Source organism: Aquarana catesbeiana, linkage group LG03 (assembly GCF_042186555.1).
Source record: "Aquarana catesbeiana isolate 2022-GZ linkage group LG03, ASM4218655v1, whole genome shotgun sequence".
NCBI lineage: Eukaryota > Metazoa > Chordata > Amphibia > Anura > Ranidae > Aquarana > Aquarana catesbeiana.
In genome coordinates this window covers 12,499,880-12,515,351 of record NC_133326.1, presented here as the reverse complement: position 1 = coordinate 12,515,351, position 15,472 = coordinate 12,499,880, and the positions used below count along the sequence as shown (strand labels likewise).

At 39.6% G+C, this 15,472-nt stretch overlaps 1 protein-coding gene across 2 annotated transcripts in view; it reads left to right on the top strand.

The window, feature by feature from the left end:
• The window catches only part of SKOR1 (SKI family transcriptional corepressor 1), a 75,211-nt gene that overhangs the window by 15,280 nt on the left and 44,459 nt on the right, over positions 1-15,472 (top strand). For both annotated transcript variants that reach the window (XM_073618282.1, XM_073618281.1), the window contains exon 3: positions 10,499-10,598. In XM_073618282.1, coding sequence (XP_073474383.1) covers positions 10,499-10,598 — 100 coding nt within the window. The remainder of the gene's footprint in view (positions 1-10,498; positions 10,599-15,472) is intronic.

The window sequence follows — 15,472 nt, the reverse complement described above, 5'->3', positions numbered from 1 at the left end:
ACAACTGCCACTATATGACACTGCCACTACCTGAGACAACTGCCATTATATGGCACTGCCACTATCTGAGACAACTGTCACTATATGACATGGCCACTACCTGAGACAACTGCCACTATCTAAGACAACTGCCCTTATATGACACTGCCACTATCTGAGACAACTGCCACTACGTGACACTGCCACTACCTTAGACAACTGCCACTATATGACACTGCCACTACCTGAGACAACTGCCACTATATGACACTGCCACTACCTGAGACAACTGCCACTATATGACACTGCCACTACCTGAGACAACTGCCATTATATGGCACTGCCAGAGTCTGAGACAAGTGCTTTTATATGACACTGCCACTATCTGAGACAACTGCCACTATGTGACACTGCTACTACCTTAGGCAACTGCCACTATATGACACTGCCACTGCCCAAGACAACTGCCATTTTATGGCACTGCCACTGTCTGAGGCAAGTGCTGTTATATGCCATGGCCACTATCTAAGACAACTGGCATTATATGACACTGCCACTATCTGAGACAACTGCCACTATGTGACACTGCCAGTACCTGAGACAATTATCACTATATGGCACTGCCTCTACCTGGGACAACTGTCAATACAGGACTGTCACTGCCTGAAACAACTGCCACTATATGACACTGCCTCTACCTATCACTGCATCACCTGAGACAGCTGTCACCAGCAGACTACCTGATACACTGCCACTACTGTACCACGCTAGATCCAAATGTCATCGCACCAGGACACACTGAGGCAGATTTACTAATGGAGTGAATAATCTTCACACAATAAATGTTGTGAATATTCACTTCCATTGTCCAGTTTTGTGAAAAGCAAATTCCCATTTAATTATTTCATCTGCACATCTGATTAGATGCTGGAAATGAATATTCACACGATGTATTGGGTGAAGATTCTCAACTTCTTTATTAAATCAGCTCACCTGCACCCAACTGTCACTGCACCACTTTATACTGGATGATCCAACTGTCACCGCACCACTTTATACTGGATGATCCAACTGTCACTGCACCACTTTATACTGGATGATCCAACTGTCACCGCACCACTTTATACTGGATGATCCAACTGTCACCGCGCCACTTTATACTGGATGATCCAACTGTCACTGCGCCAGGAGATTGATTTAGTGAAGATGTTGAGAATCCTCACAAAATAAATTGTGTGAACATTCACTTCACAAGACTGGATCATTGAAGTGAATCCTCACACATTTTACTGGATCCAGTTGTCTCTGCCAGCAGGTGAGATACTGGATCTAAGAACATAAAGATCTAGCCTTCACTACACCATCAGACACTGGATCCAACTGTTTGTATATCAGGTGAGACACTGGTTTCATTTATTACTGTACCACCTGAGAGACACTGGATCCAACTGTCACTGCACCAAGTGAGATACTGAATCTAACTGTCAGTGCTCTAGCTAAGACACTGGATCCAACTGTCACTGCTCTAGGTGAGAAACTGAATCTAACTGTCAGTGCACTAGCTAAGATGCTGGATCCAACTGTCACTGCACTAGGTGAGATACTGAATCTAACTGTCAGTGCACTAGCTAAGATGTTGGATCCACCTGTCACTGCACTAGGTGAGATACTGAATCTAACTGTCAATGCACTAGCTAAGATGCTGGATCCAACTGTCACTGCACCAGGTGAGATACTGAATCTAACTGTCACTTCAATAGGTGAGATACAGAATCTAACTGTCAGTGCACTAGCTACGATGCTGGATCCAACTGTCACTGCGCCAGGTGAGATACTGAATCTAACTGTCACTGCACTAGGTGAGATACAGAATCTAACTGTCAGTTCACTAGCTAAGACGCTGGATCCAACTGTCACTGCACTAGGTGAGATACTGAATCTAACTGTCAGTGCACTAACTAAGACAGTGGATCCAACTGTCACTGCACCAGGTGAGATACTGAATCTAACTGTCAGTGCACTAAGACACTGGATCCAACTGTCACTGCACCAGATGAGATACTAAATCTAACTGTCAGTGCACTAACTAAGACACTGGATCCAACTGTCACTGCACCAGGTGAGATACAGAATCTAACTGTCAGTTCACTAGCTAAGACACTGGATCCAACTGTCACTGCATCAGGTGAGATACTGAATCTCACTGTCAGTGCACTAGCTAAGATACTGGATCCAACTGTCACTGCATCAGGTGAGATACTGGATCTAACTGTCAGTGACTAGCTAAGACACTGGATCCAATTGTCACTTTACCAGTTGAGCCACTCTATCCAATTTTGGTTGCACAAGGTGAGACGCCAGATCTCGATGAAACTCCAGCACTTGAAACGCTGCATAACTGTTCCTGCATCTTGTGAGACCCTGAAACCAACTGTCATTGCAGCAAATGGAACACTGGGATTGATTTACAAAACAAGTTAAAGATGTTCACTTTGCGGTGATATGCAATGGAATATTTGCTAGACCGTGATTGGTGAACTTTCCCTTCACTAAATGAGCAGTCTCCACCCTCTAGGTCTAGAACATCAACCCAATTGGATCCAAGTGTCAGTACATTATATAAAGATACTAAACATCAACTGTCACAACCCCATAGATAGAGTAGTATGGGCTATGTATGGTGGGCCTCTGGGATCCAGATAATACTACAACATACAGATAGAGAAGACCAGAACTTTCTCTGGGCTTTAGTTCTGTATGATGAGACAGTGGAAGCCGGCATTGCGCAGTACACCTCTATGGGGGGCATTCAGATACAGAACATGGGGTATAGTACTGTATGATGTGACTCTGGTAACCAGCTGTCATTGAACAATACACTGAGATACAGAAGAGCGGGTCGCTCCGGGCATCATTACTGTATGAATACAGCGAAGGTCAGCTGTCACTGGAACCCGCAATCCTACAATGGGGCTTTCAGATATAGAAGACTGGAGCCTTCTCTGGTCATTATTCCCCTTCACTGTATCATTACTTAGAAAATAGCTGCCATTGTACTACATACACTGATACACATATATGCAGACGTATACATATACATATACACATATATTTATATACAGACGTACACATATACACACATATACAGATGTGCACATATACATGTACATATATATACAGACGTACACATATACATATACACATATATACAGACATACACATATACATATACACATATATTTATATGCAGATGTAAACATATACACATATATACAGACGTACACATATATACAGACGTACACATATATACAGATGTACACATATACATATACACTTCTATATACAGACGTACACATATACATATACATAAACACACACACACACACACACACATATATATATATATATATATATATATATATATATATATATATACAGAGGTACATATATACATATACACATACATACAGACGTACACATATAAATATACACATATATACAGACGTACACATATACACATATATATACAGACGCACACATATACATATGCACATACATACAGACGTACACATTTATATATACACATATATATACAGACATACACATATACATATATACAGACGTACACATATACACTTATATCCAGACGTACACATATACATATACACATATATACAGACGTACACATATACATATACACATATATATATACAGACGTACACATATACATATACAAATATATACAGATGTACACATATACATATACACATATATATATACACAGACGTACACATATAGATATACACATATATATATACACAGACATACACATATACATATACACATATATATATATATATATATACACAGACGTACACATATACGCAGAGGGGCATACAGACAACTAATAAAAAAAAGTAGCAACCAATGAGGTTTCATCTGTCATTTTATGGAAAGAATAAACCACAATTCTGATTGGCTGATCGGCTGCATATATATATATATATATATATATATATATATATATATATATATTTTTTTTTTTTTTTTTTTTGTTTATTTATTTATTTTAAGGGGGGTGCAAATTGTCTATAATAATAATAATGATAAAAAAAATCATAATCATAATAACAAAAAATAACAGGATTTATATAGCACCAACAGTTTGCGCAATGCTTTACAACATGAGTACAGACAGTACAGTTAAAATAAAATTCAATACAGGAGGAATCAGAGGGCCCTGCTCGTTAGAGCTTCGAATCTATATATATGAGCAATATCAAAATTAACAACATATATATATTTTATATATATTTTAAGTGCTGCAGAAATTGTCTGTAATAATAATAATAATAATAATAACTATATATATATATATATATATATATATATATATATATATATATATATATATATATACACACTAAAAATATATATGTATATGTATATATATATGTATATATTTTTTTCTACAGTTAAGTTAGAGTTCATTAATATAAAAAAAGTCTTAAAATCTGTTGTAATTATCTAATACAGTTATATAAATCACTTCCAATCTATATAATCTATATATATTATCAATATCAAAATTGTCAATATATATATATATATATATATATATATATATATATATATATATATTATGTATTTCAAGTGCTGCAGAAATTGTCTGTAATAATAATGTTATTAAAAAGATATATATATATATATATATATATATATATATAGATATAGATATAGATAGATCTATCTATCTATCTATCTATCTATCTATCTATCTATCTATCTATCTATCTATCTATCTATCTATTAATATACAAAAAATTATATATGTATTTATTTTTTTCTACAGTTACGTTAGAGTTAATTAATATAAAAGAAAGTCTTAGAATCTGTTGTAATTATCTAATACAGTTATATAAATCACTGGTGAAGTAACTGATCGTACCAGTTACAGAACATTTTTATAATTGCTTTGTCAGTCACATTCATTTCAGAAGAAGTGGGACATCAGTCTTCACATTTGAAGCCTTTCAGATATATATTTGGTGTCTTGTGTCGTATAAGTGTATCAGTGGCAGGCTTTATCACTGCTCATTCCACGCTAATGACATGCCACATTCATATTTCACAGATGAGACTTACCAACCAAAACTATCTTAATAACTGTGTTTTAGAGCATTGATCTCATGTCCAAATTAATAAGCGCACACATAAAATCTCATTCTCTCTCTGTGTGAATAGCTATCACGCTTGCTCGCAATTACTTTATCAGATCTGTCAATCAACATTTTCTCTGAACATACGAGGTCAAGAAGCAGCTGTCTTGCCCAAATGGTCCCTTAGGACATTTTAGCTTGCTGTTTATATATTCCGGTAGCAATAGATGTTGCATTTCTAACTCTGCCCGTTTTATCATACCTGTCCTATAAGATAAAGGGGTTGTACACTGCAACATTCATATTTCTAAATCTTATTTCTGCCAGTGTGCACCTGTCATCATTATTTTTAACCTACCACTAGGGTGCAGCGCATTCTCCGAAAACAATGTTATGGTTATTTATGGCTTTAAATTGCTGAGTGTTGCTTGAATACCTGTGTGTCAACATTTCAGCAGCTCAAGTGGATTATTGCTGATATTTAGTTGTTTCTAGATAGACAGAAGGGCTGATTAATGAAAACTGGAGCAAACCTACAGCATGGCTATTGACCATATTAATTGAGATTTTACCCTACGATTGCTAACCGGCACTGCGAAAAAAAAACAAACCATGGATTCTAAGTGCCACAGGCAATGCCTCTGCTTTACCTTCATAAATCAGCACCATAGTACAGAAAAGTGATTGTCGGCGGAGCGTTCAGGATAAAAGGCTACTCACATGAGCAAGGCTTCCATAACCCTTGCTTTTGTACTATAATAAAAATTTTAAAACACAAAAACTCTAATTTACATACAAATTTAGTTTTCATCACAGTGCGTGGCATTCAAATTGATACATTTTATTTTCAAACATGTAATTTTTAAACATGTAATTTTACTAATTTATTAATAATTACTGCTTTTATCCAATAATGTTTTTTTTTTTTTTTTTTTGTGCTGTTGCTATTAAAAAAGATTGCTACGTTGTGAAGAGCACATAATTATAGTCCATAACATTTACCTTAGCAATACACGGGCCGAACCCCAGGAGTTTAATCTTTCTTTGTGTTGCCCGATTTCCCCCCATAGATTGGGAACACCTGTAAGGCTCCATCTAAACACATTAACATAGAGTTAATTATCCTGATTAGAGAAAGTCCTTTCATGCTCAGAGGCTGAAGCGTGCTAGGGGCAGCCCTTTGAAGAGACTGCGCATATTGGCCCTTTTCTAATGTGGGCAATTTTATCTGAAGCACGGATAATTATATATAATAAAATGCTTGTCCTCTTTAAGATCTTATTATTTACAGATCTTAAAGAAAAGCATCTGGCTGATCATTTATCGAATGTATGTGTCTCAACAAGCTTGAAAAGTCCAGTACGAGCCTTTCGTGAACAAAACACCGGGTCTTTAAACTGAGTTTGGGGTGGGGGGACATTTATTTAAAATATTTTTTTTAAATTCATATATTTATTTTTATAATTTTGAACTATAATTTTATTATATATTTGTATTTTTTTATTACATATATTTTATAATGTTGTATTATATATTTTTTATAATATATTTACATTATTATTTATTTTTATAATATATTTATATTATTATTTATTTTTATAATGTTGTATTATATTTTTTGGAATATATTTATATTATATTATTTATATTATATTTTTATGATTTTATCATTTTTATTTATACCATTTATTCAGGGAAGACGCCCATTCTTTTTAGCCAGAATTGGACTATCCACGCAGGGGTGGATAGGACAGAGTAAAAGTGTAGCACCCTGTGTGCCTTTTGTAGCAATTTATTTTCCATGTTTATTTTAACTGTGTTTCATGGATATTATATATTGAACAACATTTTATCATTATATTATTATATTGCCTTTTTTTTATTTTTATTTTTTTGGAGTAGTATATTAATGTCACTACAATTCAGCATGGGGTTGATCTCTACAGCACTGCCTATCCATAATTTCCTGAATCTGCTTTACATAAGGATCTATTCATTAAAATTCCCACAGCTTTCTTTCATTTTTCTATATGGATCCAAATGGAAAATAAAAGTGAGAATTCTTAAAGAAAGTTGTGCAGATACATTTTTAAAGACCCTTACTTGTTAGACCTAGGCCTAGCGATCTTGAGTTATATTGTATATATGAAATTATATTAGTGAGTTACATTACTTGTATATTATATGATATTATATTAGATTATAAAAATGTCTCTTCCTGTATAGTTCTTTTTCTTTCTTTCCTTCTTCTTTCTTCTTCTTCTTCCTTCTTTCTTCCTTCTTCTTCTTTTTTTCATCCTTCTTCTTCTTCCTTATTTCTTCCTTCTTCTTCTCCTTTCTTCTTCCTTCTTCTTCCGTCTTCTTCTTCCTTCTTTCTTCTTCTTTTCCTTTCTTCTTCCTTCTTCTTCTTTTTTGTTCCTTCTTTTTCCATCTTCTTCCTCTTTCTTTCTTCTCCTTCTCCTTCTTCTTCTTCTTCTTCTTCCTCTTCTTCTTCTTCCTCTTTCCTCTTCTTCTTCTTCTTCTTCTTCTTCTTCTTCTTCCTCTTCCTCTTCCTCTTCTTCTTCTTCTTCCTATTCTTCTTCCTCTTTCTTCTTCTTCTTCTTCTTCTTCTTCTTTCTTCTTTCTTCTTCTTCTTCTTTATTCTTCCTTCTTCTTTCTTCTTTCTTCTTCTTCTTCTTTCTTCTTCTTCTTCTTCCGTCTTATTCTTCCTTCCTTCTTTCTTCTTCTCCTTTCTTCTTCCTTCTTCTCCTTCTTCTTCTCCTTCTTTTTCCATCTTCTTTCTTCCTTCTTTTTCCATCTTCTGCCTCCTTCTTTTTTCCTTCTTCTTCTCCTTTCTTCTTCCTTCTTCTTTCTTCTTCCTTCTTCTTCCTTCTTCTTCCTTCTTCTTTTTCCTCTTTATATTTCTCTTTCCTCTTCCTTCTTCTTCTGTCTTCTTTCTTTCATCTTCTTCTTCTTCCTTCTTCCTTCTTCTTCTCCTTTCTTCTTCTTTCTTCTTCTTCCTTCTTCATCCTTCTTCTACTTAATTCTTCCTTTTTCTTTCCAAGCAGAAGCAACATGCTGTTATAGAGTTCTTGACAAAGGAAAGATGCAGGCTGTCCGACATCCACAGAAGGCTACAGAATATTTACAGAGATGACACCATGGATAAGAGCAATGTCTTCTCATTGGTGACTCTTCTCAATGGTGTCATCTCTGTAAACATTCTGTAGCCTTCTGTTGATGTAGGACAGCCTGTACCCCTCCTTCATCAAGAACTCAACAACAGCACATTGCTTCTGCTTGCAATCCATTAATTACCTGCAATGAAAAAGAAAAAGAGTTACTATAGAGGAGGAGTTACTATAGAGGAAGAGCTACTATAGAGGAAGAGTTACTCTACCAACATGTGAAATTTGAACAACCTATGTAAGTTATTAAAAAAGTTATGCCCGCTGATGCATTACTTTCATCACAGCCCTCGTATTATTGGTTGATGGTTTAACTGGATGGACTTTGGCCAGATTAACTATGTAACTATTATAAAAAAAAACGTTTCCCAAACTCAGTGGCGGCTGGTGCTCAATATTTTTGGGGGGGAGGGGCGGCAAATAATCCTGCCCTCTTCACTCGCATAAACCGCCACCCCCCCCGGTGCACTGGCTGGCCTCCTCCCATCTGCAATCAGGACAATCTCTGCATGCGTCCGCTTTGCCTCTTCTCTCCCGGGCAGCTCTATGGAGCCGGTGCTGCTCCTCGCTCCAACTTGCCATTGCTTCTCCTTATGGCCAAACAGGAAGTGGGTCCTGAGACCCGATTGGCCGGGAGTCCTAAGACTCGCTGGCCAATCGGGTCTCAGGACCCGCTTCCTGATTGTCCGGGAGGAGAAGCAGGTAGACATTAGCGAATATTAATTCGCTAATGTCACACAACTGGGTGGGCTCAAGGCACAGTGCTCTGTGCCCCAAGCCCACCCTTTTTTTAAGCCAATTATAGCCTCAGGCTTTAGTCATGTGCTTCACAAAAAAAAAATCCCAGTAAAATACCTGCGTCCGGTGCCCTGCATGTAGATTAGGGGTTGGGCGCATGGATTAGGGGAGTGGTGCCCCTGCTCCCCTAATGGAGCAGCAGCCAATGCCCAAAGTTGAATTTTTTTAAAAGTAAAGTCCACAGGTCTGGCCAATCCTCTGATAATATTGTTATTATTATACAGGATTTATATAGCGGCAACAGTTTGCGCAACACTTTACAACATGAGGGCAGATAGTACAGTTATAATACAATTCAATACAGGAGGAATCAGAGGGCCCTCTCATTAGAGCTTACAATCTAGAAGGGAGGGTCAAGTGCAACAAAAGGTAATAACTGTAGGGGATGAACTGATGGAGAAAATAAAAGTACAGTTGTTAGGTGAGGGTAGGATAGGCTTCTCTGAAGAGGAGGGTTTTCAGGAATTGTCTAAAAGGTAATGGAGTTGGAGATAATTGGACAGATTGGGGTAAGGAGTTCCATAGGATTGGAGAGGCTCTGGAAAAGTCCTGGAGGCGAGCAAAGGAGGAGATGACGAGGAAGCTAGAGAGAAGGAGGTCTTGGGAGGAATAAAGAGAACGATTAGGTTGGTATTTAGAGATTAGGCTAGTGATGTAGCTGGGGGCTAAATTGTGGATGGCTTTGTAAGTTGTTGTTAGTATTTTGAATTTAATATGTTGGGTTGAGCTGGAGCCAGTGGAGGGATTGACAGACAGGGGTAGCAGAGACAGAGCGATTGGTAAGGTGGATGAGTCTGGCAGCGGCATTCATGATGGATTGAAGGGGGGGGGGGGTAGACTATGTAGAGGTAAGCCAATGAGAAGGGAGTTACAGCAGTCGAGGCGAGAGATGACCAGCGAGTGAATTAAGAGCTTTGTTGTGTCATTGGTTAGAAAGGGGCGTATTTTGGAGATGTTGCGGAGGATGAGGCGGAAAGTTTTGGACAGTGATTGGACGTGAGGGCTTAAAGGAGAGTTCAGAGTCCAGGAGTACACCTAGAACCTTGGCATGCAGGGATGGGCTGATAGTTGTGCCATCGATTTTCACAGAGATATCAGGGGAAGGTGCACATGGAGGAGGGGGGAGGAAAATGTATAAGTTCGGTTTTGGATAGATTGAGTTTGAGGAAGTGGTGTCACATCCAGACTGGTATATCTGTTAGTAAATTATGATGTTAAGTCATAATGTGTTATGATGCGATCATGGAGAATAATTTTCTATTTTGCATTTCCAATTCTTAGCGATCGTTAACAGAAAACCATGTGTCTTACTGTACGTTGGCCATTCCCATTTTTACAGTTTTTTTTTTTTAACAATGAATTACCAGCAAGACACACCTACATTTTTTCCCACAGGTTTATGCAAAGCAGATGGCAGAGATGCCTCCGACCATGAAGGGTAGCACGCCACATCAAAGCCTCGCCACGTCTTATCTGTGCAGCATGGACCCCAATGGTAAGAAATCACAGATTACTGAGCTACGATCAAGTTCATGCAGGAGTGCACAAGCCTGGTCGCTGCTAACACCTTCAAGAAATGTTATGTTTTTGTACATGCGGGGTGCTAGGAGCTGTGCCATGGACAACCATAATCTGGGCCCAAAGACCCATGAGAACCATGCATCTTTCTATGTTGTACCCTTGTCAGTACATCTCTGTGGCAGGGGGGGGGGGGCTGGGAATGACAGTGTTTAGTACATAATATAATTGTAAAAATTCTGATATTAGTCAATGGATACAGTAGTTGATAAGGCAAAAGAACCTTTTATGCTCTATTCAGGTTCAAAATTTGCAAGCATGATCCCCACCAGACTTGTTTGATGGCCAATAGCACATGGTATGGTAAAATAAACTAATTTCATTAGCTATGATTAAGCACTGTTTGTTGTAATGTGAAACGCGTCAGCTCTTCTGTCAGTTCTGCTGTGGCATGTATTTTTGATGCTGTATTTTGTATAAAAGGCAAACATTTTTTGGAGTGCGGCAGTTGAGAATTATTTTCTATCCAAACAAATTTCATTGTTGCAAGGTAACACCCAGCATAAAGGATGGAACTCTAATCAAGGACCCATGAATTCCATACTTTTCAGGGGCACAATGAGGTGATCCTACAAGATGGAAACCCCCCCCTCACTGACCCAAACCCAGTTTCACCTTGATTCTACACCCAGGGCCGGGACAAGGTCATCTAGAGCCCAGGGCGAACATGCCAAATTATACCCCCCTTCACCAAAAGATGTATGAGCATTATGTGTCAGAACAAATCCCCTCCCCCCCCAAAAAATAGAGCACTAATCTACATGGCTACCCCCTAAGCATAAAATCCCCCCTCCTCCCAGTATAAATCCACCCCCCTGATGAAATCCCCCTCCCAGCACAAATCTCCCCCCACCCAGCTCAAATCCTCTCATTCTGCATATGCTTCAAGCACAATACCCCCCCCCCCCTCAAAAAAAAAGAATTCCCCCTTCCTAGCACAAATCTTCTACCCCTCAAATTTCCTCTCCGAGCTCAAATCATTTCCCTCCAAATCCCCCCTCATAGCATAAATCTCCCCCCCCCCCACCCAGCTCAAATCCTCTTATTCTGCATATGCTTCCAGCACAATAACCCCCCCCCCCCCAAAAAAAAATAAAAAAATCCCCCTCTTCCTAGCACAAATCTTCTACCCTTCAAATTTTCCATCTGAGCACAAATCATTTCCCCCCACTCTAAATCCCCCCTCCCAGCACAATTTTCCTTCCCCCAATCCTCCATCCTAGCACAAATACCCCCCCCAACCAAATTTCCTCTTTTAGCTCAATACAAACCCCCCCCCCCCCCCAAATCACCACTCCTAGCACACCTCCCAAAATTTCAACAATTAGAACAATTCTTACCACCTGTGGCCCCCCAAATCCCCCTTCCAACACAAATACCCCCCAATCTCCTTGTGGTGTCCCTCCCCCCACCTCACATCATAGCATAGTGCTCAGGGCAGCTGCCCCCCCGCCCACCCCTTGTCCCGGCCCTGTCTACACCCACATTTTATTGATCCCTTATAATTGCCTTTGTTTCTCTTACATTCTCTGTTACCTTAAAGTGGATCTTCACCCAGAAGTTTAGGTCATGTTTCCCTCCTCTCCCCTACTTACAGCTGGACATAAATGTTTTTTTTTTTTAAATGGTGATTTGTGCTGATTTTTCTCATTTTTCGCCTAGGTAATACGTCTTTTTTCCTCTACCGCCCTGTGCATGCACAGATGTGCTACCGGACTTCAGGTCCCAAAGGAGCCCTGCAGGACATTCTGCACACGTATGGGTTTCCCCAACCATCTGCACTTGCGTGGGGTTTCTCATGCATGCGCAAAGACGGCTACCAGGGAGCACCCAAAACTGCACCGTCTTTGCACATCTGCAGGAAATCAGCTGCTCATGCACAGATGTGCCAGGGGTCTCTGATAGGACCCGAAGGCTGGACAGAGCCCCTTGGCACATCTTTAATGGGCATAATGGGGAGCCGGTACAGAGAGGAACTGAAGGTCTGAAGGCCTGTGTAATGTTGAGGTCTAGGGACCTCAAGTCGCCTCAAAGTCAGACCAAAGTAGTGCAGGGACTACTTTGAGGTCACTGCGACTTGAAGTCGCACACATATGAATGGTACTCATTGAAAATCATGAACTATGACTTGTCATGCGACTTTGCAGTCCCAAGTCGCAGGACAAGTCGCACAAGTGTGAAAGGGGCCTAATTGAACAAGCTGAAGTTAAAGCTGAATGATTACTATGCACAGCTGCACCAGATTTTGTGTCCACCAGTTTTAGTAAGGCTTGATTCACACCTATGGCATTTTTTAGTGTTTTTTTGCATTTTGCAGATTTGCACTACAGAACGTGTTCCATAGGAAACCATGTTAAATGGACTGTAAGGCAAATCTGCAAAATGCAAAAAGCACTAAAAATGCATTGGTGTGAATCAGGTCTAACTCTGTGGGGTTGATTTACTAAAGGCAAATGGACCGTTCACTTTGCAAGGATGCTGTTTTTATGTTTTCCTAGAATGTGATTGGGTATTCTTTTCAAAGTGAAATTTTACCACATTCACTAAGCTCTGAGAAAAATCACCTTTGTCAATTGCAACGTCCCTTGGAAAATGAACGGTCTATTTGCCTTTAGTAAACCAACCCCTGTGTGTCTGCCATGGATAGATGAGAGAAAATGGCTTTAGTAGTCTATTGATGGTCAACTGAGTTTCTTACATATCCTGACTGTGGAGGCATGCAGACTGCTACATTCTTGCAGTGGATTTCCATTGCCTTATTTGTATTCATTATAATGGGAATGTTAGAGAATGGAAGCACATTGGTTTTCTGTGTTGGAGAATAGAAGCACATTGGTTTTCTGTGTTGGGGAATGGAAGGACATTGGTTTTCTGTGTTGGAGAATGGAAGGACATTGGTTTTCTATATTGGAGAATAGAAGCACATTGATTTTCTGTGTTGGAGAATGGAAGGACATTGGTTTTCTGTGTTGGAGAATGAAAGGACATTGGTTTTCTATATTGGAGAATAGAAGCACATTGGTTTTCTGTGTTGGAGAATGGAAGGACATTGGTTTTCTATATTGGAGAATAGATGCACATTGGTTTTCTATATTGGAGAATAGAAGCACATTGGTTTTCTATATTGGAGAATAGAAGCACATTGGTTTTCTGTGTTGGATAATGGAAGGACATTGGTTTTCTGTGTTGGATAATGGAAGGACATTGGTTTTCTTTGTTGGGGAATGGAAGGACATTGGTTTTCTGTGTTGGAGAATGGAAGGACATTGGTTTTCTATATTGGAGAATAGAAGCACATTGATTTTCTGTGTTGGGGAATGGAAGGACATTTGTTTTCTGTGTTGGAGAATGGAAGGACATTGGTTTTCTATATTGGAGAATAGAAGCACATTGATTTTCTGTGTTGGAGAATGGAAGGACATTGGTTTTCTGTGTTGGAGAATGGAACCACATTGGTTTTCTGTGTTGGAGAATGGAACCACATTGGTTTTCTGTGTTGGAGAATGGAAGGACATTGGTGTTCTATATTGGAGAATAGAAGCACATTGGTTTTCTGTGTTGGAGAATGGAAGGACATTGGTTTTCTATATTGGAGAATAGAAGCACATTGGTTTTCTGTGTTGGAGAATGGAAGGACATTGGTTTTCTGTGTTGGAGAATGGAAGGACATTGGTTTTCTGTGTTGGAGAATGGAAGGACATTGGTTTTCTGTGTTGTTACCTACAACTCTGTCTCCTCCTCTCCATTTCCCCCTTCTGTGGGGGTCCCCGAAGGCTCTGTTCTTGGACCCCTTCTTTTCTCTATCTACACCTCCTCCCTTGGTCACTTGATAACCCGCCCACGGCTTCCAATACCACTTATACGCCGATGACACCTAAATCTATCTGTCTACTACTCACCTCACTCCTTCAGTCTCCTCTCGCATTACTAACTTACTAACTGACATATCAGCATGGATGTCGCACCACTTCCTTAAACTAAATCTCTCTAAAACGGAGCTATTAATATTCCCCCACCACTCGTGCCCCCCTCCATCAAAATCAACAATGCAACCATCAGTCCCCCGCCCTCACGCCAGGGTACTCGGTGTAATCCTAGACTCTGACTTGTCATTTCAGCCTCAAATCCAATCGTTGTCAAAGGTTTGTAGAATTCACCTCCATAACATCTCTAAAATTTGCCCCTTTTTAACAAATGAAACCACCAAGCTCCTCATTCACTCCCTTGTTATCTCTCACCTTGACTATTGCAACTCCCTTCTCATTGGTCCTGCCTCTCCATAGGCTATCCCCTCTTCAGTCTATCAAGAATGGTGCTTATCCACCTTACCAACCGCTCAGTGTCTGCCAACCCTCTCCTCCAATCCCTACACTGGCTCCCAATCACCCAGCGAATTAAATTCAAAATACTAACCACAACATACAAAGCCATTCACAACTCTGCCCCGAGCTACATCACCAATCTTGTCTCCAAATATCACCCAAACTGTCCTCTCCGCTCTTCTCAAGACCTCCTACTCTCAAGCTCTCGTCTCCTCCTCCCATGCTCCTCTCCAGAATTTCTCCAGGGCCTCTCCCATCCTCTGGAACTCGCTACCTCTACCTGTCCGTCTATCCCCTACTCTTGCTACCTTCAGGCGATCCCTGAAAACTCATCTCTTCAGGGAAGCCTATCACGTCTCCAACTAATCTCCTACCACTTCCATCAGCTCATTAGATTGTAAGCTCTTCTGAGCAGGGCCTCTTAATCCTCTTGTATTTTATTGTATTATAACTGTTTTGTCTCCCTTTT